Raw genomic sequence first — 26,785 nt, 5'->3', positions numbered from 1 at the left:
GGACACTCCCTTTGCCGAGGTCACTTTGCCATTCTGCCGGGTCCACGGCTCCATCTGAGGGTCTCCTCTGCCTGGGGCAGGGGTCTCCATCATGAAGGAGGAGAATCAGACAATCTGGCTGCTGTGTGAAAGGCTCAGGGAAGGGAAGGCTTGGTGAGCTGACCTGGCTGGTCACTGCAACGTCTCTAACACAAGGTCTACACCATGACACTGGGTCTCGCTCCAGAAAGTACCACTGGGCAAGGAAGTGGGGAGAACTCTGGGCCCAGGGGCGGTCAGATCTGAAGCCACACCCTCCTGCTGCCCTTCCACTAATGAGCTGCAGGAGGCAGGCAAGCAACTGCAATCCTTTGGTGTCAGTTGTTCCATCTGCAAAATGGGAATAACCTCACTGTCTCAGAGGGTCATTGGGATGGGGAAGTAAGGCAACAGTGAAGGAAAGTGTTATGTGAGATGGGGGGCAGAGGAGAGGCTGGACAGAAAGCACTGGACTTCCGGACTGACAAGCGGGTCACCAAAGCCCAGCATTTGGTTGCTTCGTGGGCTTTGGTTCAGTTGAAAGGCCCCCCAAATAGACCTCGGTTGACCCGAATCCCACCAGTCTCACTGGTGGGGTGATGGCTCACTGTACGTATCCCAAGTGCCTTGGCCTTTGACACGTTATCATTAAGAAGCCTTTTAGATACCCAAGTGGAAAGGTGTGGTGGGCAGCTGGAGTTCCTAGTATGGGATTAAGGAAAGAGATGAGAATGTGAGATGTTACACTTGGGAGCCATCAGTTTAAAGGTGGTATTTAAAACATAAGAACTGCCATAGGCTTGGAGGAACGGGAGTACAGACAGAGAAGAGGAAAGAGGCCCGAGAAGAGAGCCCGAGGGCACCTCGGTGGTTAGGGAACAGGGAGAAATGAGGGTCTAATAAAGGATTTTAGGAACATGTGGGCAGTGAGATAGGAAAACCAAGAACATGTGTTGTCCCAGGAGCCAAGCTAAAAATGTTACAAGAAAATAAACAAACAACAAAACACGTGATTGCCTGTGTCAAATGGTGAAGGGCAGAAAAATGAAAACAGGGTTGGTCACTGGATTTGGCAATGTGTGAGCTCCTGGTGACGCTGGAGTAGGTGACCTGGGGGGAGAAGGGGGGAGAAAGTGTGATGAGTACCCCTGTGACGTTTTTCTGTTTTCTCAGTTAGATAAGAAGCAAGGCCACCAAATGGGAAAGGAGAGGAGGGTGCTGGTAGTTACAAGACAATGTGTGACATAGCTATTTCAAAGAGAGCTGGACCAGAGGGACGCAGTGGCACTGCCAGACAGCAAGGGTCCACGTGCGGCCGTGACGGTGAAGTGCCAGCAGTCGCACAGCTGTGTGTTTTCCCATAATTTCCAGGTGTGGTGATGCTGCCAGAACTGGCAAACTCAGATTTCATTTAGGGATTCGGGGATGAAATGAGGCAGTTGAAAGTCATGCAAACGATGACTCGTGGTGTCCAGGCTGGGAACAGCGGGCACTGCGAGCGGAGCCGTGAGTGGGGGAAGCACTGTCGTTTAGTGGAGGCGCCGTCTTAGTCCTAGTAAATATTTGTTCGGATGAGGGACGGGAGGTAGGGGCCAGGGAAGGTCATCCTCTCAGCTGGGACCGTGAAGGCTGCAAAGCTGGGACATGGTCCCCGAGGAGTCCCTGGGGGAGAGGCCACCACAGGGTAACCAGAGAGCAAGTCAACAGGAGTGAGAAGGTCAGGGATGTAAAACGCCTGGGGAGAGACAGCTTGTCTGCATGGCCACTGACGCTGCCGGCAGTGAGGACAGTCACCGTGATAATGGGCCCTGAGCCAGATTCCAGAACGTTCAGTGAAGGGGGAGGCGAAGTGAGTGGTAAGTGACTGTGGAAGCCCTGGGGTATCCAGGACATGGCCTTGTCTGTGTTTACAGTGGGGCGCGGGGAACAGTCGTCCAAAGCGGGAGTGGATCCTAGCCCGTGTCCAAGGCCAGGGCGCACGGGGTGTGGGGCAGGATGGAACAGACACCACCTGGGAAGATGAAGGGTGAGCGCTGTCCTCCTGGGAAGTGGGTTTTAGAGCAGAAGTGGGAGGGAGCACGGGCTGTGACGGAGAATGGGGTGGGACTCCCGGGAGGGGCAGTGACCTACAGCCCTCGCGCCATCACTGAAGCTGAGGTTGTGCCCTGCATGCTCTGGTGACCCGCGGAAGACGCAGGATCTGACTGGGGAACCAGTGAGTACAGGTGGGGCCACGGGGCGATGGTTGGGGTGGGCAAGACTAGAAGCAGCACGGGTGCCTTGGTTGCGGGAGATGACCCCGTTCTGGACCAAGACAGTGGTGGCAGAGGAAGGGTCGGGGAGAGGGGCACAGGAGGGAGGGCAAAGGGCAGAAGAGCAGGGTGCAGGGAGGGGAGGTGGGCAGGGTGAGAAGCAGGAGGAAGTGGACAGGCATGGGATGAGCTCTGGGTCCTGAGTGAGGCAAGACCAGAGGGACAGAGCCCGGGAAGCCACTGCCCACTGCAAGGAGTGCTGGCTTACAGATCAGAGTTGGAAAGGAGATGGCCGGACACATTTATTTTCTCTGAAACATTCAGCGAGGCATAAGCCTGCAGCATTGGCCCTGCCACGCCAGCATCCAATGGAAAGGGTCGATGAAAACGAAACATTCTCATATGCAGTCAAAACGACATTTGGACCACATTTGCCAGTGTGCGTACCTCCTGAAATGTCCTGCTTTGAATTCCAGCTTTTTAAACCCCCTTTCTAATCTCCCCAAATTTATGTTTCAGGCGTAAAGGGAAGGAGACAAGACGGGAAATGTGAAGTGAAGGGGGTAGAAGTAGAGGCAAATCATTTCCATTTTTTCAAGATATGTGGGCAGAGAGAAAAATACACTTTTCATGCTTAGTCAGATAGCTTTTTCTGTTCAAATGTCTGGAAATCAAGTGAACTAGGGAACTGTAAACTTCACTTCAGGGACCCGAATCGGGAAGGAAAGACCCACGCTAAGCCAGAACAATTGGAAATAAAATGGGCTAAAATATTTACGTTTAAAAATAAAGTTCCCAACTCCAGGTGTTAAGTCCTCTCTCCTAAATGCATTTTGCATATTTATGCAATGCTGAAAAGGGTAAAATTTATGTAAATTCAGTCCAAACTCTTTCTCATCGTAAATGCATAAAAAATATAATGTTCTCCCATAAAGCATACAAAAGCTGAGAAAATATTTTGAGATCATGCTCAAAAACGCCGCAGCAATGTAATCAAGTGGAATTTATTTTAACAAAAATATCTCAGACTGCAAAATGTTTTCAATGGACTACTAGTTAACACTCAGCTTAGCAGGGAGTCAGAGCTCACAAAAATTGTTCTTCTTAGCATTACCTTTAGATTTGTGGTTCTTTTTTGTTGTTCTTAACTTGGGTTGCTTCCATGCTTACATAGCTAAAATTAGAAATGACTGTGATCTTATCACTCCTAAAATATCCATAATTTATGAAATTTGGTCCTGTTAATAAAACAAATTTCATTCACATACAATGTAACATATAACAATAGCGAAACATGGAGAAAAACAGAAACGCAGAAATGCAGAAAAACATTAGAGATGGTCATTGAAACAGCTGGAGTGTTTCTATGAAGGATAGAGCTCTTTTGAGTAACACCTTTGGCACCAAACACATTGCTGAGTAGACACTGGGCCACGGATTCATTCAATTAAACACTCCACCTTGAAAGATCACTCAAGACAAGGGACATATGGAAACTCTGTGACATTACAGAAATCCTGTGTGGTTTACAGTGGGCTTGGAAGGGGTCAGGAAGCCGTGCACGTCCAAGACACCCATCCCCGACTCCTGGGGTGCATCCCAAAAGTGCGATTCTGGAAAGATGGAAGTTGATTCCAACTCAGTGTAAGATAATTAGGGCCTGATCCATCAAGAGGAAAGAAATGGATAAAAAGACAGCAGGAGCGCCACGCGGGGCAAGATGAAACTTCGAGTCGATTACATCCGGGCTGAGCTAAGCTGTCATCTCCTCCACCAGACAGTCAAGCTTTCTGCACAGGATAACGACGCCCGCCCTCCTGTTGCACGCAGGACTGGTGTGCACGGAAAACTCAGTCGCACACGTGAGTGTGCCTGGTGAGCTAGACAGTGTTCTTTGTACTTAAGGGTTTTTTTTCCCCCTTTATTATTAAATGTTAATGTTTTGCACACAACTGGGGATCTTGTGTTTGGCATTACCTGCAGGAGAGAGGTGAAATTAAGTTACAGCTGGGCCTCCAGGGCCCTTTGAAGAGAAAGACACCTTACAAGGCCACACTCAGGGGCAGATTTTTGTCACCAGGTCCATTAGTCGGCCCTCAAATCATACCAAAAGATCCTCGTTGTCTCTGTCTGGTGGGAGAGAGCGGGTCTTGTGAAAAGAGTGGGTATCTGATTAAAAAGAAGGCCTTGATTTCCAGCTGAATTCCTGTGGTCCCCTCAGGCTCGGCCCTTCAGTTTCCTCAGGTAAACTAAGGACAATGACATGACAGTAACGTGGATTGTGTGGGATCATCTGAGAGGGAATGTAAACAAAATTGGATCGTGAATTGAAAACTGCTAGAGAAAATCATGGTGCTAACCTTTCATAAAGTTAATCCTACTTAACGCTTTATGAAATAACCATAGTATTCTGGAGTCCTGCTACATACGCTTTTATGAAGTCATAAAGATCTTTTAAGTAATTATAGTGGATTATTAGCTGTCAGAATTTAGGGAAATAAAAAAGCTGTGAATTGCTTTTCTTTTCATTTCATGTGCATTATGTGAGGATTAAAGAAACCGTTCTAGGATTCAGCAAGATCAAAACACACTTTCCTGCTCGCGGATAACATCACATGCACATCGGCAGCAGCGCCAACGACTCCTGGATTTCTGAGCCTTGCGGTAATTGAGTAGCGTTTATCCTCACTTTTTAGATCAGTTTTTCATTGAGCTTTCATCTCACAAGCTGGGGAGCTAATATATGAAGTATGTGAATTAATGCAGAAAAACATTAGAGATGTTCATTTTTCAGGTGTGAGTGATTTCCCAAAGCACGGCCACCTGCTCCGTCCCTGTTCCTCGGTAATCGTGTAAATCGGCAAAGCCGTCGTGTGCTTGGCACAGTTTTGACACTGGGCTTTCAAACATATATGACCCTCTTGCTCTCCAGATGTTTGCAAATGATCACTGACGCGCCTAGAGCTGAATCTGTCTGCCGATTCGCCGCTCCCCACTTTGTGGGCTCCTTTTCCATCTTCTCCTCCGTTGAAGCCCGTCTTACATGTGACCAGTTGCTTCCAGCAGCCCCAGCAGGGAGAGAGCAGGGGTGGCGAGAAACAAGTCATTTTGTCACCTGTTTGTTTCTTTGAAAATACCTGAAAGTTTTGGCTGACGTGGCCTTTTTGACTGCTTATTAATTTGAATTATGAGTGATTTCACAGGCACATATTGGAAAGGTAAGTTAGACGGGGTGGGAATAGAGGGATGAAAATTAAAATACAACTTAGATATTATTGCACGTGATGAACGGGGAACTGAATGTCACACGCGAGACCTCACGTGGGCAGTGTGGGCTGAGAATGAGAGCACGCCCCCGACCTTAGCAGAACTTGGTCCTTACAAGGTTCTGAGGTCACGCAGACCACGGGGAGGAGTGGTGGCCATGTAGAGAATGTCTGAAAATACAAATTTCCATGTTAATCTAATTTTTTCCTGAAACTGTACATATATGTGTTGTTTTTTAACGTCCCTGACATGAGACACACGACACGGCTCTGGCCTGAACCGACGACAGTCTCTGTTTAACTCCCATGTGCTGGCGGGGGTCCTGACTTGCCTCCCACTCTCTAGATTCTGCTTCCTTGCTACGGATGGGTTACCCCTTGTCATTTTTTTCCTCCTACTTTTAGTGTTTATTTCTATTTTTTCATAGAAAAATATGTGGGGGCAGAAAATATGTTCAATAATTCTGTAGCCCAGACGATGACTGGGTTGGTAAGGGTTGGTAAGTAAAAGCAGTGCATGCACAAGGTTAAGGAATGCACACACCTTCCCACTGACAGTGTCCCCGACACCCCGACACACACACTCACACACTCTTTCACACTCACACACACAAACTCACTCACACACTCACACACACAAACACCCCGGGACCGTTACCACGTTCAGAACATCTCATGCCAAACCACCATTTCTTTGCCTTGGCTTTATTTCCTACTCACAGAGTTTCCAATTTTTTCCATAAAATTCACTCATTCTTTCAGAAATGCACATGCCGTTCCGTATGATGCTATCATGAGGATGGACGATGTTTTTAGTCCATTTCCTTCTTGATGAGCATTTGTGTTGCTTACATCTTTTTAGAATTACGATGCTCTGCCGTCTGCCTTGTTTACATGACTTCCAATTTTTAAAAAGTACATTCATAATTTAAATTCCTAATCCTGGAATCGCTCATCAAAGTTTAATGTGCATCTTAAATGTAGATATTTATTGGCAACATCCTCTGAAATGCTGGTGCCAGTTTTCCTTCTTGCCTGAGTGCAAGGGTGTGGTGTTTCTGCCACAATTCACAAGGACTGTCTGCCAGTTGCCAAGAAGTTTGTATTAAGTCACTGTCTAGAGACGCATGTTTTCCCAAAGGTTAGCACCCCTCCCTGTCTCAGCTGGGTATCTGTGTCTTCTCTGTGAAACTTCAGTCCAGTGGGAAATTGCTCATTTTTCTGTTTGGGTGTTTCTTTTTCTTACAGATTTGCATGAATTTTTTTTGTCATTAAAGGGAATTAACTATAATATATATCATGCAATTCAAATTGTTTATGAGTTTTTCCTCAGCAGATGTTTTTAGCAACATTATCAATCTGGGAAAAATGGAGTATTTTTTGAATGTTTAAGTTCTGAGAACAGTTAGAATAATGCATGACTGAGAGTGTGCACTAAATGTCATTCAGGTGGCACTATTACTAATACAAATAGAAGGAACTTCCATCTCAAGACTATATATATATATTTGCACTTTCTTCTGTATCTCATATACTTTCATTTTCATACTGAGTTTTGACAAACTTGGATCATCATGTTAGGGTTTTTACTGTGTGCAAATAATCACAATAGCATTTTTTGACAAAATCTCATACCATCACTGATGCAAACCTTAGAGTGATCTAAATCCCCGTGTGTCTGGGTTTGTTTCTGAATAACTATCCAGTTGATGTATATGAAATAACAATGTTAATTCTTTGAAGTTTTATAATATATTTTAAATTAATTAACTAATTCTTATTGAATGAAAGATTCTTTAAATTCTATAGTGCTTTACAATTTTCCAAAGTTTCACACACAGAATTTCATATAATTCTATAATAACCCCTTTTTTTTCCCCTACCTCTATATTGCCCCTAATGGCTTCCTTCTCCCCACAGGAAACCACTAGTTTGTTCTCTGTATCTTTGATTCTGCTGCTTTTTTGTTTTATTCACAACTTTGCTGTATTTTTTAGAATCCACATATAAATGATATCATATAGTATTTGTCTTTCTCTGTCTGACTTATTTCACTTAGCATAATGCCATCCAAGTCCATCTACGTTGCTGAAAATGGCAACATTTCATTCTTTTTGATGGCTGAGTACTATTCCACGTGTGCGTGTATACATACGTATATACACACCACATCTCCTTTATCCAGTCATCTGTAGACAGACACTTAGGTTGCTTCCATACCTTCACAATTGTAAATAATACTGCTGTGAATGTTGGGGTGCATGTATCTTTTTGAATTGGTGCTTTTGTTCTTTTTTTTTTTTTTTTTTTTTTGACATATATACCCAGAAATGGAATTGCTGGATCGTATGATAATTCTATTTATAGTTTTTTGAGAAACTGCCACAATGTTTTCCATAGCAGCTGTACCAATTTCCATTCCCACCAACAGGCCAACAGGATATGAGGGTCCCCCTTTCTCCACCTCCTCACCAGGACTTGTTATTTGTGTTCTTTTTGGTGATGGCCATTCTGACAGGTGTAAGATGATACCATTGTGGTTTTGATCTGCATTTCCTTGATGGTTAGCAATGCTGAGTGTCTTTTCTTGTGCCTGTTGGCCATCTGCATTTCCTCTCTGGAAAAATATCTATGCAGTTCTTCTGTCCATTTTTTAATTGGGTATTTTTGTTTTGCTTTGCTTTTTGATGTTGACTGGTATGAGCTGTTTATGTGTGTTGGATATCACTCACTTACCAGTCATGTCATTTGCAAATATCTTCTCCCCCTCAGTAGGTTATCGTTTCATTTTGTCAACGGTGTCCTTTTCTGTGCAAAAGCTTTTAAGTTTAATTAGGTCTCACTTGTTTGTATTTGCTTTTATTTCCTTTGCTTTTGGAGACAGATCAAAAAAATACAGCTGCAATTTGTGTCAAAGATTGTTCTCTTATGTTTTCCTCTAGGAATTTTATAGTATCTGGTCTTATAGTTAAGTCTTTAATCCATTTTGAGTTTATTTTCATATATGGTATGAGAGAACACTCTAATTTAATTCTTTCACATGTATCTGTCCAGTTCTCCCAGCACTGCTTATTGAAGAGTCTATCTTCTCTCCATCATGTATTCTTGGCTCCTTTGTTGTCAATTAATTGACCATAAGTGTATAGATTTATTTCTGAACTCTCCGTTCTATTGCTCTATGTGTCTGTTCTTGTAGTGGTACCATACTGTTTTGATTACTGTAGTTTTGGATTTTAATGTATGATAGGGCTAATTTCCACCACAACCCATATTTTATATTTTAAATTCATTTTTAACCTATTTTTAGATGGGCTACAATGTTAATTTATAAAATTAAACAAAAATCTCTTTAGAAGATTTAAATACTATTCTTTGAGTATATTAAATTTATCACATTCAATTTAAAAACTAAGCTGGGGAAAATTTCCAACTTTACAATATCAATATTTCTAGCAAAATAAAACAGTTTATTTTTACATTATCTTCAATTTTTTTTGAAGTCCCTCAGTTATGTTTAAATTTTTTTCACATAGTCCCCATGCAATTCTTTTTAAATTATATTCACCGATTTCTAATGTGAATGTAATAATTTCTTCTGTTATATTTTTGCAAGTCGTCATTGACATCTTGTAAACTATTAGTTTTTGTACATTAATTTTAGAAGCCTTTCTTCAGAATTTTTCTGAATTTTCCCGTATACTTTAATAGCTTTAAAATTTAATACTTGTTTCTTGCAGCATACAATGATATTGTATACAAACAAACGTGCCATTCTGCCATTTTCCTCAAATGTTTACCCTCCACGTGTTAATTCGTAACAGCGATGATGGGGATCATTTTCTACTTGAAATAAACAGCATTGTTTCTACTTTTTCCCCTTATAGTGTGATTCTGACTCTAGGTATATATTTGCATTACGCTTATCAGAACCTGACGCCTTTCTTTCATTAGACAGCTTCTAAGACAGCTCAGAAACAAGGCAAGACACAAGGCAGACAGAGGCCCAAGCACTGCCCTGGGCAGATGGAGTCTAAGGCAGAGTCTGACCTCTAGGTGCGAGAAGCAAACAGGATTCCTAATACTGGAATCTGCAGCCAACGGTCTTCCTCTCCTGGCCACGGCGGTTCCGGAAGAGCAGAGATGGACACTGTTCTCTCCAGGTGGGGCGACTCCAAAGCGGGGAAAAAGAGACGCACCACTTACCCCACCTCAGGGCCGAGCACCCGGCAGGGCAGGAGGGCCCCGAGTGGATCAGGAAGTGAGCTCCTGGTACCAGGCAGGAGACCGCAGGAGTGGCGGGAAGCTTTCCCATTTAGCACAAGCATCAGGCGCCCCCAGTCAACCCAGATGAAGGTTTTGACTAATGTTCGATTTTGTCAAAGACGTTTTTGGTTGAGGACTACGTGTTTCTTGTTTAAGCCACACAGTCCATGGTCATTTGTTGTAACAGCCCCAGAAGACTAAGACCCTTCTGAAACAGACTTAACAAAGAAAGTAGAAAATCTGATTAACCTTCAATAAAGAGTAAGATTTAATTATGCGTCAGAAAACTTCCCGCAAAAAAAAGCTCAGGCCCAAATAGCTTTCCTAGAAAATTCCACAAATTGCTGAAAGAAGGTTTCACACAAATTCTTCGCAAACATTTTCATAAAATAGAAGAGGATGGAAACCTGCCCAACTTGTCCTCTGAGGACACTGTTACCCTGATAAGAAAACCAGACCAAAGCACCACAAGAAAAACACAGATCAGTATCCTAGGAATATGGATGCAAGAATGTTCAACAAAACCCTAGCAAACTGAATCCAGCAGCATGTGCCGAGGACTAGACACCGCAACCAGGGAGCTCTGCGCAAGGATACGCTGTGGATTAACGTGAAAATCCATCAATGTGATACACCATATTAAGCAAATAATGAACACAAGCCACATCATCATCTCACTAGATGCAGGAAAAACATCTGACAAAGTCCAACACTCTTCCATGATAAAATCACTCGACAGAGTCTGTGCAGAAGGAAACGTTGGTCTAAATGGAGAAAGACTCAATGCTTTTTCCCTAAGGCCAGAAAAAAGACAAGGCTCTTCATTCTTGTCACTTTTTTAAATGTTATTATGGAGCTTCCACTCAGGGCAATTAGGTATGCAGAAGAAATAAAGGTACCCAGGCTGGAAAGAATGACTAACACTGTCTCTTTTGAGAGATGACATGGTCTTGGATACAATAAATCCTAAAAAATTACAAAATCCTGTTAGAAATAGTAAGAAAGTTCAAGAATGTTGCAGGATAGAAGACAAATTAAAGAACAGTTACATTTCTATACACTGGCAGTGTTCAATCTGAGAATAAAATTAAGAAAAAGTCCATTTGAAATAGCATCATGAAGACTAAAACGCTTAGTGATACATTTAACAAAAAAGCAAGACTTGTACATTGAAAAGCATAAAACATTGTTGAAATAAGTTAAAGAAGACCTAAATAAATGGAAACATAGCTCATGTTTATGGCATGGAAGACTCAGCACCGTCAAATGGCAACACAGCCGCCTTTAACTGAAGTCTTTAGTGCAGCCTCTGTGAAAACCCCAGCTCCAGCTGTTGCAGAAACTCACGAGCGGATGCTAAAGTTCACGTGGAAACGTGAGGGACCCAGAGGAGCCAGGCTTGTGAATGAAGAACAAATTTAGAGAAAAACGACCTCCTTATTATAAAAATTACTACAAAACTATGTATTAATCAAAATGGTGTGAAACTGGCTAAGCACAGGCATATAGGTCAACGGAATATAATTGAGAGTTCAGAAATAAGATGCTTACGGGCAGTTATTTTCCATACAGACACCAAGGTAATTCAGGAGAAAGAGAATAGTTTCTTCAGCAAATGGTGCTGAGACAATTGTACATACAAATGCAAAAAAGGAAGTCGGAACTGTACCTCACACTTCATACAAAAACAAACTCAAAATAGATAAAATGCCTAAGTGCAGGAGATACATTTGAAAACAGAATTTGGAAAAGAGAACACAGGCATCAATTTTTTAACCTTATTTATGAAACCACAGGAAGAGCAGAAAAGAAAAAAGTAAACTGCAATTAATCACTATTAAAAACATCTCTCTTTTAAAATAAATTAGCAAGGAATGAAAAAATAATGGCAGGTTTGGAGAATATATTTACAAGTCATGTACCTGATAAGGCACTCTTCTCCACAATATATCAGGATAGCCTGCAACTCAAAAGTAAGAAGACAAATAATAAAACTGAAAAATGAGCAGACGATGTGACTATGTATTTCTCCAAAGAAGAAATATAAATGGCCAATAATCACATGTAAAGATGCTCAACATCATAAGTCGTTAGCAAAATACAAATAAAATCCCAATGAGACAACACTTCTCACTCAGTACAATGACTGCAATAATAAAGATAAATAAATAAAAGTTGTTGGCAAGGATGTGGAGAAATGGAAATTTACTAACTCTACAGATGGGAAGGTAAGATGACACGGCCACTGTGGAACACGTCTTAGCTCAAAAAATTGCAAATAGGGTTACCACATGATTCTGCTCCCATATATGCACATATATGTGCATATATGTGTGTGTGTGTGTGTGTGTGACACACACAGGAGAAATTAAAAATTAAAAAACACACCCACATATTACTCGTATAAGAAGGATCATGCCAGAATTATTCATGGCAGCCAAAAGGTGGAAACGATTCAAATGTCCCTCAACTGCTGAATGCTGTTGACTTAGTTCATTTATGTGACCAGCTGTGTAACACGCTGACATTAACATACCACATTTTAGTCATTAATTGCTGTATCGATGGACTTTAGGCTGTGTTTCTTTTATCTTTTCTTACTATAAAAAATGCTTTAATAAACATGTTTGGATTGTTTTTGAATGTATGACCAAAAGATTGTCTTTAGTAGATACTTAGCTGTGAAAATTCTTAGCAGTTCCGCGTACCTTTAACATTTTTGCCATTGTCAGTCAATTTTGTCTCACCAGAGTCAATGTCATTTTATGCTGCAGTTTATAGGAGATATTATTTCTCCACATGTTGTTAGCTCCGAGAATTATAATAGTTTTGCTTTTTCCTTCATTTCTGATGTGTGTGAAATATTATCTGTTGTTTGAATTTAACTTCCTGATTTACGGTTAGGGTGAGGAAGAGGGGAGGGGTGGAGACTGAGTCACCCACCAGCGCCAGCGATGCTGTTGGCCCTCTGCACCAGGCCCTGAGCACAGGAGGGTGGTGGACACACCCATGTGCAGGGGCGGGGGGGGGCACAGCCCCGCGCCTGTGCCCGGGGCCTCTCTGCACCTCACCCTGTGCGCCTCTTCACCTGGCTGTTCATTTGTATCCTTTACAACAGTCTTTATAATAAACCAGTAAAAGTAAATAAACTGTTTCCCTGAGTTCCATGAGCCATCCCAGCAAATTATCAAACCCAAAAAGCGGGTTGTGGGAACCGCTGATTCACGGCTGGTCAGACAGCAGGTGCTCCAGACCCGTGACCGGCACCTGAAGAGGGAGCGACCTTGTAGGACTGAGCCCTTAACTTGTGGGATCTGATGTAAACTCCATGAGTTCGTGTCTGAAATGAATTAAACTGCAGGGCATCCAGGTGTTCAGGGACTTGGAGAATCGTTTGTTGGTGTGAAGAAAATCCTACACATTTGATGTCAGGAGAATATTGTATAAAAAACAAGCAAACAAACCAAGCAGACAAGGGTGAAGTGTCCTGCAGAAACAGATCGCAGAAGCAAAGGGTCAGGCGACCTGTGCTCCTGAGTGAGGGGCCGTGGCTTCAGGCGTGAGCCACGCTGGGGCTCAGATTTCACGTGGAGTGAGTTCTCTCAGTTGTGACTGACTCTCCTGGGGAGCTCTGTGGAGATCGTTGGTTGAAGAAGCAATATATGCTCCTAGCTGAAGGTAGAGGCGTGGATTAAATGAACTCGAGGTTTCCATAGTCTTAAAATTCTATTCCTTTTTAATTTTAATCTACGCATATGGTTAAGTGCTAACTTACAGGATAACTTTCTTTCTCCTCAGCGGGATTCAAACCTCTGTGTGGCTGGGTCCCTCCCCGCCTCTCAGCAGGGGTGCGTTCGCTCCATACGGGGCAGCCTTATGTCTACACGCACCACAAGGTTTCTGAATACATATTCACAAACAAAATAAATTTTACATTTCTGAGAGAATTTATAAAATGGTAACAAATTCCGAAAACTTGATACTTTCAAATCTGCAGCTTTTTGGTCACTTTTAGATATAAGAGATTTATCTTGAGGTTAATTAAAATGCTACCTTCCTCCTCAAACTCAAAGACTGTCCCCACTGGGTCTTCTGGGACGTGTCATAAAGAATGTTCTTGGCTTTTTTCCCCTCTTCTCTTTTCTCCCCAGGAACCCATCCTCAACTGAAATAAACCTAGAAATACGTTCATTCTGTTTATGAGGGACAAACGTAACACAAGCCAACTTCTGGCCCCAGGGGAGCAAGGGTGGCTTGGCACGGCTCCTAATTTGGAGTGGCTAATCTCACTGCCTGACCCCAGTGTTTCATTTCGCATCTTACGGTCGAATGCAGCCTAATCTGTTTGTGCTCATCTCGTTATGTAAATATGGACGTCTGCAGACATGGCCCTCCGGGGCCTTGGGTGGGCACACCGGAAAGGAGCAAACTAGGCCTCAGTCAAGCGGTCCTGAAACACATCACCTTCCGGAAGAGAAGGAAATTCAGCAAACATTCTAGTCGTCCGCGGCTCAGCAATGACCGACACGCTGCCCGCTTCACCAGCATCCCAGTGCAGGCAGCTCCCTCAGAACGAAGCTCTTACTTGGGACTCAAATGTCAGGCTCCTGGTCTAGCTTTTACCCTGCGTCTGCTCTGTGGTTGGGCTGACCCTCTGAGCCTGACATCGGGCCGAGCCCTCCTGTCCCAGCTTTCCACCTGCTCCCCCTGCTTCTCGCCTCCGCTGTAATGACAGACTTGTCCTCACGGGGGCTCCGTGCTGATCCGACTCTTAGGACCCCGGTGAGGAAACACAATAAAATGTTACCAGAAGTCTAACTTGGGGTTACCGGGGGAGAGGGGGTGGGAAGGGATAAATCGGGAGTTTGAGATTTGCACATACTAACGACTATGTATAAAATAGATAAACAACACGTTTAGACTGTACAGCACAGGGGGCTATATTCAGTATCTGTAGTAACCGATAATGGAAAATATGAAAAGGAATACATGCATGTATGTGTATGACTGAAACATTATGCTGTACACCGGAAACTGACACAACACTGTAAACTGATTATACTTCAATTACAAAAAAAAAAAAAAGAAGTCTATGAGAAATTTCAATAACGACAATGAAAACTTTCTAAGAGGTCTCAGCTTGGCTGCAAGTGTGCAACGAGAGTGAGGAAGGACAGGCGGCAAACTTGCTGAGAGAGACTTCATGCGTTCTCCTCTCACTGCGGGGTTCAAAATTCTTCTTCTTATTTTCTCATTTAGAGTTCATGGCAGTCGGCACTGACGAGGACATCTGCCTGCATGAACGCGCCTGTGAGCCACGGTGGAACCAGAGGAGGGGGACCTGAGGTGGAGGGCGGTGAAGGAACAAGTTTGATGGAGGGAGTGAACTTTCTTTTGTAGCACATTTTTGCTCCTGAGAAATGTTGGAAACCTATTTGAAGGGCTCTATTCTTACGCTGTTCCACCGTCGTAACTGATAGCGGCATATAAACCACAGCTAATGCTACAAACTCAGGGTGCATGTGCACATACGTGTGACTCTGTGTAGTGTGTATATGTGTAAGCGACTACACGCACTGCACTAATTAGTACTGCAGGCGCACGCATACATGTACATGCACATATACACGCACACATGCACACGTGCATGTACACAGACTGCGCTCGTTGGTTAGTTAGTTATATATGTCACTGGGCAATCTTTGTTCCCTACTCATCATCCATTGTCTCTCTTTTGGACCAAACCCTGACTTTGTTCGACGGCCCCTGGAAGCCGTGCAGCTACAGAAGCACCGTCAGCCCAGGTGCAGAGGTCAATCCCAGTCAGTCTGAGCCAGGGACAGTAATTCCCTTCTTTCCACCACCCTCGGCCCTGAGGGCCGAGCACGAGACGGCCAGCCCAGAGCCTGAGGGCAGGCGCGTGAACCGATGAGCTCGGCAGAAAGGGTCTCTCTCCCCCGACTGCAGAGGCGATCACTGCTGTCTCGTGCGAAGCCAGTCTGGGGTCAAACTGATGCACGAGGAGGCAAAGCCGAGAGCAGCAGCCCCGGGCCCTGACCAGGCGCCCACTGCGCCTTCGGCTGATAAAATGATCCTCTTTTCGTTCACTCCGATGTGAGGCAAGGTTCCCGGTTAGGCGTGGCTGGAAGCCTCTTTGCTGGAACGTATTTCTTACAAAGCTGTCCCCCTACCTGTCAAGTGTCATCTTTCAGACTTTCAGAGTGTGAGCTTTCAAAATAAACATCTTGCCATGTACTTTCATATTTAAAATTATTCGTCCCTCAATTTCCTACGGGAGAAGGACTAAGGACGTCTAGCACAGCTGACGGAATTCTTTTGATCTCCACACACCCCCTTCCTTATCTGCCCTGTCCTCCCAGCCGCCACAACAGAGACTCTGGACCGTCTCCACCTGCCCTCCATGTCCATCCTCCTCCCCACCCACATAACAGCACCGACACATCCTTCCCTTTCAGCCTGACATCCGCCGCAGGTTTTCATTGCACTCTTCGGCTACTGTCACCTCCTGGGACCTCTGCACTTGGACAAGCAAAATAAAACGCATTTCCTTTGCACCCCAGCACTTATCATATTGCAGTATAATTATGTTTATTGATTTCATTTCCTAACTGTGAATTCCTGGTGGGTAAGGATGAGCTTTTTCTTTTCACCCTTAGGGTCTGGCACATAAAATGTGCTCCTTATTTTTGTTGAGCTATATAATATGGGAGTAGTTTTTGGCATCTGTTTAATCAGTAAAAAAAATGCATTTCCTGAGGGCTATCAACCTGTATCCAAAAGGCTAATCCTGAAAAAGTTGAAAGAATAAAATTCAATGTCTACTTTAATAAATATGTGGGGAGAAAAACGAGGAGAATAAAAGGGCTTTCTGTGCTTGACAAAGCAGGACAGCTACCGGAGTGGTTCCTGGATGTTTATGCAAAGCAGGTGTTTTTATGGGGTTTCCTGTCACTCCACCTGATTTGTGCGCTTTTGTAGAGAAGTGTTTAGTATGCTGCGGTGGTGAGGTCAGTGCCTGGAGTCTGGGCAGGGCGATGTTCTTGTCTTTTTCTCCCTTCCTTTCTTTTCCTTCTTTTTTCTCTTTCCTTGATTATCAAGGGTCTACCTTTATAAAGTAGTCATTAAAGGCATTTTGTAGTTTGCCATCTTTACACTTGGAAGAGAAGCTCATGACAAGACCTGCAGACGGAATGCGCGCTCAGGTTTCAAGCGGCCCTTTTCAGGTTCTAATGCGTGTTCTCTCTGTGCTGTGCCCTTGCTTTTCTCATTAAGCCTTAGGTACAGCCAAGGCTTCATCTGCACTTAATTCACTGGGCACTGGCATAATGTAAGCACTATTCGGACGTTAAAAGCAAGACTAAATAGACTCCACAGAGGAAGAACTGTCGGTTTAAAGTCAGAAGACAGCATTTCCAGTCTTACCAGCTGTCTTGTAATTCATGAATCAGCCCCTTCTCCAGATAGGTTGCTTGCAAAGATCGGATGGCAGATAACATGTAAAATTACTTTCCGTATTAAAATGATATTCAAATTATATCATAAATATTCATCCACAGTAAAGTGCTTAGACATTTTCCTGCAATGGAAAACATGCCGTGATACACTTGCGTGTACATTTGTAAGGTTACTGGATGAATATTTCTTTAAAACAGGGGCACTACCGAACACATTAAAAGCATCGATGGCTTGGGTGCTTCTGCTCACTAGCAATACGCATTTAGGAAGTCGTACACCCCTCTGTGGCTCAGTTTCCTTGTCTGTAAAATGGGACGGTGCTGATGATCAAGTAGTATGCTGTGTAAGGCTCACTGTGACAATAAAATGAATTAATGCAGATAAAGTGCTTGGAAAGGTGCCTGACACACATTAAGTGCTGAAGTATTAGCCAGAAACCTGAGTACCCATTTCTCCAGCTACACTCTAAACTCCAGGAGAGCAGGAGTGACACCTATTTATTTATTTTTACTGAAATATAGTCAGTTACAATGTGTCAGTTTCTGGTGTGCAGCATGATGTCTCAGTCATGCATATACATACATGTGTTCCTTTTCATATTCTTTTTCATTAAAGGTTATTATAAGATATTGAATATAGTTTTCTGTGCTATACAGAAATTTGTTTTTTTTTTAATCTATTTTTATATATAGTGGTTAACATTTGCAAATCTGAAACTCCCAAATTTATCCTTTCCCACCCCCCTTCCCTGGTAACCATAAGATTATTTACTACGTCTGAGAGTCTGTTTCTTTTGTAGTTGAGTTCATTAGTGTCCTCTTTTTTCTTTCTTTCTTTCTTTTTTTTTTAGATTCCACATATGAGTGATATCATATGGTATTTTTCTTTCTCTTTCTGGCTTACCTCACTTAGAATGATGATCTCCATAGAAGGAAAAATTAACAAATGGGACCTAATTAAATTTACAAGCTTTTGCACAGCAAAGGAAACCATAAGCAAAACAAAACGACAACCTACGGAATGGGAGAAAATTATTTGCAAATGATGTGACTGACAAAGGCTTAATTTCTTGAATATATAAATAGCTCATACAACTTAACAACAAAAAACAAACAATCCACTCCAAAAATGGGCAGACGACCTAAACAAGCAATTCTCCAATGAAAACATACAAATGGCTAACCGGTACATGAAAAAATGCTGAATATAGCTAATTATCAGAGAAATTTCAAATGAAAACTACAGTGAGGTATCACCTCACAATGGTCAGAATGGCCATCATTCAAAAGTCCACAAACGATAAACACTGGAGAGGCTGTGGAGAAAAGGGAACCCCCCTACACTGCTGGTGGGAATGTAGTTTGGTGCAGCCATTATGGAAAACAGTAAGGAGATTCCTCAAAAAACTAAAAATTGACTAACCCTATGATCCAGCAGTCCCACTCCTGGGCATATATCCAGAGGGAACCCTAATTCAAAAAGACACCTGCACCCCAATGTTCACAGCAGCACTGTTTGGAGGTGCCAAGCCACGGAAGCAGCCTAACGTCCATTCAACACATGACATCCATTTATTTTGTCTCAGAGTTCCCAGTGCCTGACACCCAGCAGGCATTCAAAAGCAGCCTGAAGGAACGCATGAATGGAACTCAGGGCTTTAAATACGAAGGTTTTCTCCTGCTAACAGAGTGGGCAGCTCAGAGAATGAGGAGCAGCACAGGAGAGCACAGGACGCCAGAGCAGAGCCGGGACAGTGCGTGGCCAGAAGGAGGCAGGGCTCGTGACGGTGCCACCCCAAGAGGGGGCTCACAGGGCGCTTGTCCTTGATACAACTGTGGCTGTGCACCCTCCACCATGATGGTCCCCTTCTCGCCTCCTGAGTCCTCCCTGTCCTGTGGACATCCTCGTGATCTACTTAATTGCGTCCTTCCTACAATCCACTCTCTTAGAAAATATACCCACGTATGTGCACATGTAACTGAATCACTTGGCGGTAAACCCGAAACTAACACTGTAAATCAACTGCACTTCAACTAAAAAATTGTTTTAAATCTAAGACTTCAGTCTTTTTTGAGAACTTAAGACACTGCTACCTTTGCCCTGAAACAGTTGCAGTTTTAACTCTATCTTTAATTATGAAAAGGAAAAATAAACGGAAAGAAACCTCGCTCTCATGTACATCGACAGCCGGCCTCACCGGCAGATGGCTCAGCCATCCTGCCACCCAGGGAAAACGTGCTGTTTCTCCTGAAGTTCAGTTCAGCAGACACGCCCGTGTTTTGATCCGGTGGATCCGGTATATAGACACAGACCAACTAGCCAAATTTAACAGCAGAACAAGCTCTATGATCAAAATTCATATTTCAGAGGAGACTCGGCAGATATTAAGAAGAATGAGAACGTGCTTACAAAGGTAACAATCACCCTGGTATGGCTCCTCAGTACATAGATTTGTATAAAATACGTTATCTGTTTGCTCCTCACAAAACTTTCATCAGCGCTGGATTACAGGTGAGGAAGCTGACTAATGGGCTGATTGCCTTTAGGCAGGTTCACGGTGCAAACCCAGACACTAGTACTCCAAGCCCTGTGTCTTCCCCATGCTCCCCGCTGAAGCAGGGCCCCCTCCCTGCCAGGGGCGGGGCCCCTCCTCCACGATCCTGGCCAGACACAGGCAACGGACCTCCTGCTCCAGGGCAGGCAGGTGAAGAGCTGTCATTTTGGTTGTATCCAGATGTAACCAGCAATGCACAGATCACATTGGAAAGAAAGGGAACTTTCACAAAACACACTAACTGAAACTTACTTAAGGAAGAGTGAACCATAAGCTCGTCATGGATTCCATCACATCACAGGGGGCCAGCGTTTGCAGGGCTGGCAGACAAATACACACAGGTAAACATGGACTAGAAATTGAATTAACGGAAGAAAGTGAACTGAAAAGGCAACTGTAGTTAGAACAGAAAAGGTCTGACATCTCAACACACGCATATCATAACAGCAGATAACGTAGCACCAGCTATTGGAAATACATCGTTAAAAACGTGAATTTTGCAACTACTGAGCACTTAGTACGTTCCAGGTCCTCTGCTAAGTAGTTTACAAATACGAGTGTTTAATACTCACAAAACCCAGGACTGTCCTCTTTCTACAGTGGAGAGCACTGAGGCATGAAGAGGAGGAATGATTTGCCCCAACAAATAGCCACTGAGATGCAGAAATGGGATCTAAATCCGGAAGTGCGCTCCGAAGTCCAGCCTTCTACCCACGACCACATTATCAGAGATTCTGGGTTTTTTTCCTACGCATTTTCTCATGACATCCTTCTGACTGATAAGTCTTTCCTCTTAGTTGATCCACTGCGGAAAGGAGGCCGTTAGGTAAACTCCCCAGCCGCTTCCGTAGCTTTCCCGTTATCACAGAATCATTCCAGTGACTCACCTACCAGACATCGCCATCCTCAGAGGAGTGTGGCTTTATGATGTAAGGTCAGAAGCTTCTCCATCCGCAGAGTCGCCTTCCTGTGTTGATCAGACAAACCTTGGTCCTCCTGACATTAAAAGATGAAGCAGGGATAAGCGTTTAATTGGGGAACATCAAAGAGAAAAGTTCTGAAGACTTTATCACTCTCTTCACAACAGCCTGACTTCAGTTACTGAGTGGGTTTGACTTTTTTTTCTTAAAAAAAGGTACCTCTTGGAGTAAACAAAGTGTTTTCTTTTTGTTTTCCTTCCTAGTTTTTTCAAATACGTTTAAAACAGAGGATGGGATTAAACTCGTCTGCTCCTTGGAAACAGAGATAATGTTGCCATCAGGAGGGAGTTCTGATTTTATCTCCGTTCTGGAGAAACTGTCTCCCGTTCAGAATCTTTTATTTGAATATTCAGTGTGATATTCAGAACTAATTACTCTACTGGTTGCTTCTGTGAAGCAAACACAAAACACACACATGCAGGCACACATGCACACAAGCCCCCAACATGCACAGAACTTTTTTGAAAACTATTTTTAATTACCAGGAAATACTGTCTCTTGCTTTCATCACGAATACTGCAGACTTCTCACATAAAGTGGCTTAGCCATGCCACTTTTTTTTTCCAGCTATTTATGTTTTTTTTAGTTGTTTTAATTATTTATTACTTATTGTTTTATCTTTTCAGCTACTTTTCAGTTAGGTAAAATTACATTAACTGACTTTACCTGATATGAATCTCTTTGTCTTTAAATTTATGGTATTTTTTAAAAGAAATTGATTTTAAATCTTTTTTTTTAATTTTGAAATCTTTATAAAGGCAGAGGAAGGTGGAAAAAACAGGACAGAAAGACCATGTTCTCTTTGTGCAGCTTCTGCCAGTGGTGACGAAAGCAGCAGAATTTAGCATTTCACAATAGCCATAATTTCAGTGTTCTAGAAATTTCCTCGTTTTCTGACTTTGATGCAAGTTATAAATACAGTACCTGAGGACTTATGTGTGAATATAACATTGTAAGAAGAAATATTTTTAAAGCTATCTAATTAAAATATATCCTCCAGTTCTTCCAAATATAACCCTAATTAAGCTTTCCAAGTTGTAGGCATCCAAGGCTTCTGGACGTACAAGACTCTTCAAAAAGTGCAGCTTTTTTCCACTCTGAAATGAACTTTCTACATCAATGCACTTACCCATTACGGAAGCAGAGACGCAGCCTGTAACTGGCCTTGGCCACGTCAGTGCAACACAGAGACTTCCGTGGCTGGAGGGAGGACTTCTGTGAGGTCGAGTCTATACAGTTGAGGGCGATGCTTAAGACAGAAAAATAACACAGAGCAAAGTAAGACGGAGAGTGAGTATGCACAGTTGCAGTCATTGAAACGCCTAGCAATTAACCACGGAAAATGTGGTTAATTGAGAGATTCGCTTAAAAAAAAAAAAGAAAAAGCAAAACCAAGAACAGGAACAGTAAACAAAGAACAGGAACGGTAACTCTCCAGCGCTGGCTAGAGAGACGGGCAGGGCAGCTCTCAGCCTTGTTCTAGGGCTGTTCTTCTTGGTCCAGAAGAGCTACAGCTTGCTGGCGGTGAGCACGGGCTCTGGCCATGGGCAGCTCTGGCTTGACCTCACTTCCTGCTAATTACCCAAGAGAACGTGGGATGGTCATTTAACTTCTCTGCATTGTATTGTTCTCATCTGGAAAATGGGAGCTGATGTTTATGTCCACTTGGTTTCACGGGTGGACAGTTAGCTCCAAACTCATCAGTTGCATAGACTACACAGGATCGCTTTCCATCAAACATGGATGCAGTTCAACAAAACATTCCTTAAAAAAACACGTATGTGTGTAGGTTTGCTATAAGCATTAGGTAGCACGGTGGGAAAGGGTTCAGTGTCCTTCCCGACACAGAACGATGCCCCCGTAACTGTCACTTTTATTGTCATGAGCCTCGGCATCTTTTAAATCAACTTCTAATCTGCTCTCAAAATCCTCTTGAAAGTTACTCTAAGAGGATTTTGGTTGCTGTGGATTTGTTTAAATGAATGTCATGAAACCATATATAAGTTTAAATTCTGTAATGTCTAACAGGAAAACGAAGTATAAATTCATACCCAGTGAGACAAGGAGGAAGCCAGCATAGTGGCTGAGAGCCTGGGCTTTGGGTGGAGTCAGTGCCCTGGGCTTCCCTGTCCCCTGTCCCCCCGTCACCGGCCCTGTTCTCGCACATCAGTTCGTCTGCTCATAAGCAAAGGTCCTCTCACTCCAGGTTTTACAATGTAGCTGGGCGCTGATCCTAATGAGATGCTCGGCTCCCTGGGCTTTGAAATCCATCACATTCTCCACATGACTCTCAAAGTCAGACACATCCAGCTGTTTGTGTTTTCTAATGTTCCCACCTTTGCTCCTAGTCACATGACTTCCTGTAGTCCCAGATGTGCATGAGTGTCATGCCTACGTAGGAGTAGTGGTGGAAATTTTCTAATGATGACATTGAAGCACATGCTTTTAAACTTTAATTTGAAAAATAAATCAGACAGGCCCCAAATCAGAATGACTAGGATAGTGAATCCCATATGTCTGTTGCTCTGAATTAATTGTTTTTGTTGTTGAAAATCTGGTTACATTTGATACAAGCTTCTATTTTTTCTTTATTTTTATACTGTATCTTACAGCAAATACGAAATATCATGGTCTTCTACCCCTACACACATCAACACTCATCTCTAAAAGCTGAACATTTTCTTGCAAAACCAGAATGTAATCATTAAATTAATGAAATTAACAATAATTCTTTGTTGCCCACTCTGTAATCACATATCTCGAGATGTCTAATACTATGCTGTTTTAGCACCGGTCGTATACCACAATACTAAATCATTTTTAATGAGAAGAACAGGGACAGAAACAAGGAACTAACAGAAAGTTGGGGGTACCGCCGTGGGCTAGGAGCTTGCCGTAAATCACAGCGGTTTGCAACACGATGACCTCAGACTGTAATATGGAACTCGGCCAGGAGGGGGAGTAAGCACCAAAGAGCTTTCTTTTCACCATTTCTACCCGCGTGGCAGTCACTAAATTGTGGGGGGAGTTTAAATACCCGTTGGAGATAAAGCTGTCCAGAACGTGATACCACAACTCCCATTGGTTAAATTTTTTTTTAATGAGAATAGAAAGAGAAAATAAGCAGAAATGAATGCTGACCATCCAGATAATTGTTCGTATGTGGGCCTTCTAAATTTGTGAGTCATGCAAAGACTGCAGAAATGAAACCCAAAGTTGAAACAGAACATCCAATCAAATGACCTATGACCAACCATGCTTCCCACAGCAATTAGGTGTAAACGTCATGAAGTGAAATGCCCCGCCCTCTCATCACCTGCCAGCCTGCTCTGCCTATTTAGCAAAGCAAAAGATCATTGGAAAGAGTGAAAAATGCAGGGCAACGATGAAACTGTCTCCAGGTGTTTTCCTTTATTCAACAGACGATTATGAAGCTCTGAATGCTTGTCAGGCACTGGGTGAGGTGTTCTAAGGAAACTAAGAGATAAATAAGATTACTTTCCAATGTAAATAATGCTTAAGTATTTAAAATACGGAGAGGAAATCTGTTTTAGTTTTGATACGCTGGGCCAGGGGCTGCTGAACTGCTACCAACACTATTCTTTTTTTATAAAATTGGGGAAGTTGTAGTGTCATGTAAATAGATGGTTAGGATGTGTACACTTTTTGTAAAAATAGCAAGTCACCCTGAAAAGATATCTTATAAAGCTTAACAAGTGAGTCGTCGCAAGCATTAACACATGAAAAAATTATTAAAATAAATATTCAAATAAAATGGACAATGCATATTACATGAAGAATCTTTAATGATCATATGCATGTCAATGTCCTGTGCATTTTGGGAAATTCAATCTTCATCAGGACCCTACAAGCATAATGCTATTAATTAAAATTATACCTCATGAAGTGATGTGTAGATAAAAGCTAAATTTCTGGTACATTCCTTATTTCAAAACTATCCATTACTTTAAGATTCTGAATCCTCTTTGATCATCTATTAAGGATTAACTTATTATTTGCTCCATCATTTCCAGAACTAACCTAAGTATTTTAAAAGTTAGTAGAAAAATATTTAGAGAATATAGTTTTAAATGAAAATCATGTTTTTGCCTTATCAAATGACTGGCTTCTATGCTTCCCATGAAAAGAGAAAAAGCCATGTTTATCAAAATCTTAATGGTTGTTAAACCATATTGTTGCCAAATTATTATGTTAAGCTATTTGTCTAAGTTTCTTAGATTTTTTTCAAAAGTTGATCTAAATTTTTTGTTGTTTTTCTGATCTCAAACAGTGAAACCTGGCATATTTCCTAGGCTGACTGACATTTGAAATCCTAAACCTTTTTGCTAACAACACATTTTGAGAACAGGCAACAATGCCAGTCGTTTTGAAACAATCATGTTGTAACCGACAGAGAAGAGAATGTTACACCAAGACAGTTCACCAAATGGCACTTAATTTAAATAATCAGGATGAAGTGAGCGCTCGTATTACCCACGTCAAGTCCTCTGACTCCTTAAAGAACAGCTGAAATGCTGTGCAGTTTGGGGTGTGATTCACTTGCTAATAATTCATTTCAACCTACCTGAAACCTAGTCGGTCAGATGACTCGAAGGCACTGAGATTCTACGTTGTTATGTTCAAAGCAATGAGAAAATGGAATCACGAGAAAGCAGCAGAACTTCACACAGAGAACAAAGAGCCGCTGTCACATTCTCCGCCCCTGAGAGTCACTGCTGCGCTCACGCAGCCAGAGGGCGCCGGGGAGGGCGCCTCGCAGGCTCCCCTGGAGGCCTCGGCTGCGTCCGCTCAGCGCCCAGCCCCTTGCGGCCAGAACAGTACCTGGTCTCGGTCAGCAGGTGTTCAATGAACATTTCTTGCAATGAATGAATCTGGGGGTCAATGAAGAGGTCACTGGTCATTGAGATGGAGAGACTTCAAGCGTGTTGAGATACCTTTTGGTGGCAGAAAATGCCAGGACTGTGGGGGGACAATTGGAGGGGAGAGACAAGCAAAGAGGAGGTCAGAGAGCACCCCTAACACGTGGTCATGCTTAGCAGCTGGTCAGCACATGCACTGAGCAGGAGAGCAGGTGGGGTAGAAGTCACCACATCTGGTTAAAAGAAAAAGCAGCATCCAACGGCAAAGATAATTCTGAAGAACATCTGCTTCTCTGGGGCCCAAAGGCAAGACTCTTACAGACTTGAGAGTATGATGCGTACAAGTACGACGTTCAGTCCAAAAGGACAGATGGCATCTCCTCGCAGTGAGGTGAGAAAAGAGAGAAAGAGAGAGAACTCTCCCCACTGAGATCCTGGAGGGACTCAAACAGTTTCCTGAGGAGTGGCAGGCAGGAGGAAGAAACCCCAGACCCGCCTGCCGCACCCTGGGTCTCCGTAACCCATCGCCGCATCCAGCCCGGGAGCTCGGAGACAAAGCAGAGCGGCCGGCCAGATGAGGGGCTACACACAAAGTGCTTCGGAGAAGTAAAAATAAACGTAAACGCGTCATTGACAAGGGAGGGCAGCTTTCAGGGCTCTTGATGTTTAGAACTTGCTGGAGGGACCTGGAACGGAGACAGAACGGCTTCCAGGCACTTCCAGGGTCTCCTCCAGGAAGCCTTTGCTTGCAAAATACACTCCCAGTGGAGAAGGGGTTTTGTGCTGTGCCGAGCGCCACTGCCCACTTTGTTCTTTTGTACAACAGAATTAACTGCAGGCGCTGAGGTGTGGCTTCCAGCAAACGCTTTCACACTAGGTCAGAGTCTCATCACTGGACTTGGGCAGCTTTGAGCCTTGGTCTCCACCTCTAACACTGGGCTCGTTCAGTTGACCTTCGCAGAATTCCATAAGGTTTGAACCATCTAGCATATCACTCAGTGCGCCTGGCGATCCCAAGAAATGTCCGCTGTAGTGATAAGTACCCTTGTTCTCAAGCTTGCGCGTCACGTGGTTAAAATAACGTCACAATTGTCTT

The 26,785-nt window shown here is 43.2% G+C and overlaps 1 protein-coding gene across 1 annotated transcript in view; it reads right to left on the bottom strand.

Moving 5' to 3' along the window:
• The window catches only part of CSMD1 (CUB and Sushi multiple domains 1), a 1,664,412-nt gene that overhangs the window by 1,357,071 nt on the left and 280,556 nt on the right, over positions 1 to 26,785 (bottom strand). Inside the window, 2 exon segments of the mRNA XM_032468715.1 lie at positions 20,717 to 20,825; positions 21,939 to 22,058. Of these exon segments, the coding sequence (XP_032324606.1) occupies positions 20,717 to 20,733 (17 nt within the window). The 5' untranslated portion in view covers positions 20,734 to 20,825; positions 21,939 to 22,058.

Source organism: Camelus ferus, chromosome 26, assembly GCF_009834535.1.
Source record: "Camelus ferus isolate YT-003-E chromosome 26, BCGSAC_Cfer_1.0, whole genome shotgun sequence".
Taxonomy (NCBI): domain Eukaryota; kingdom Metazoa; phylum Chordata; class Mammalia; order Artiodactyla; family Camelidae; genus Camelus; species Camelus ferus.
This window is presented reverse-complemented; position numbering and strand designations above follow the sequence as displayed.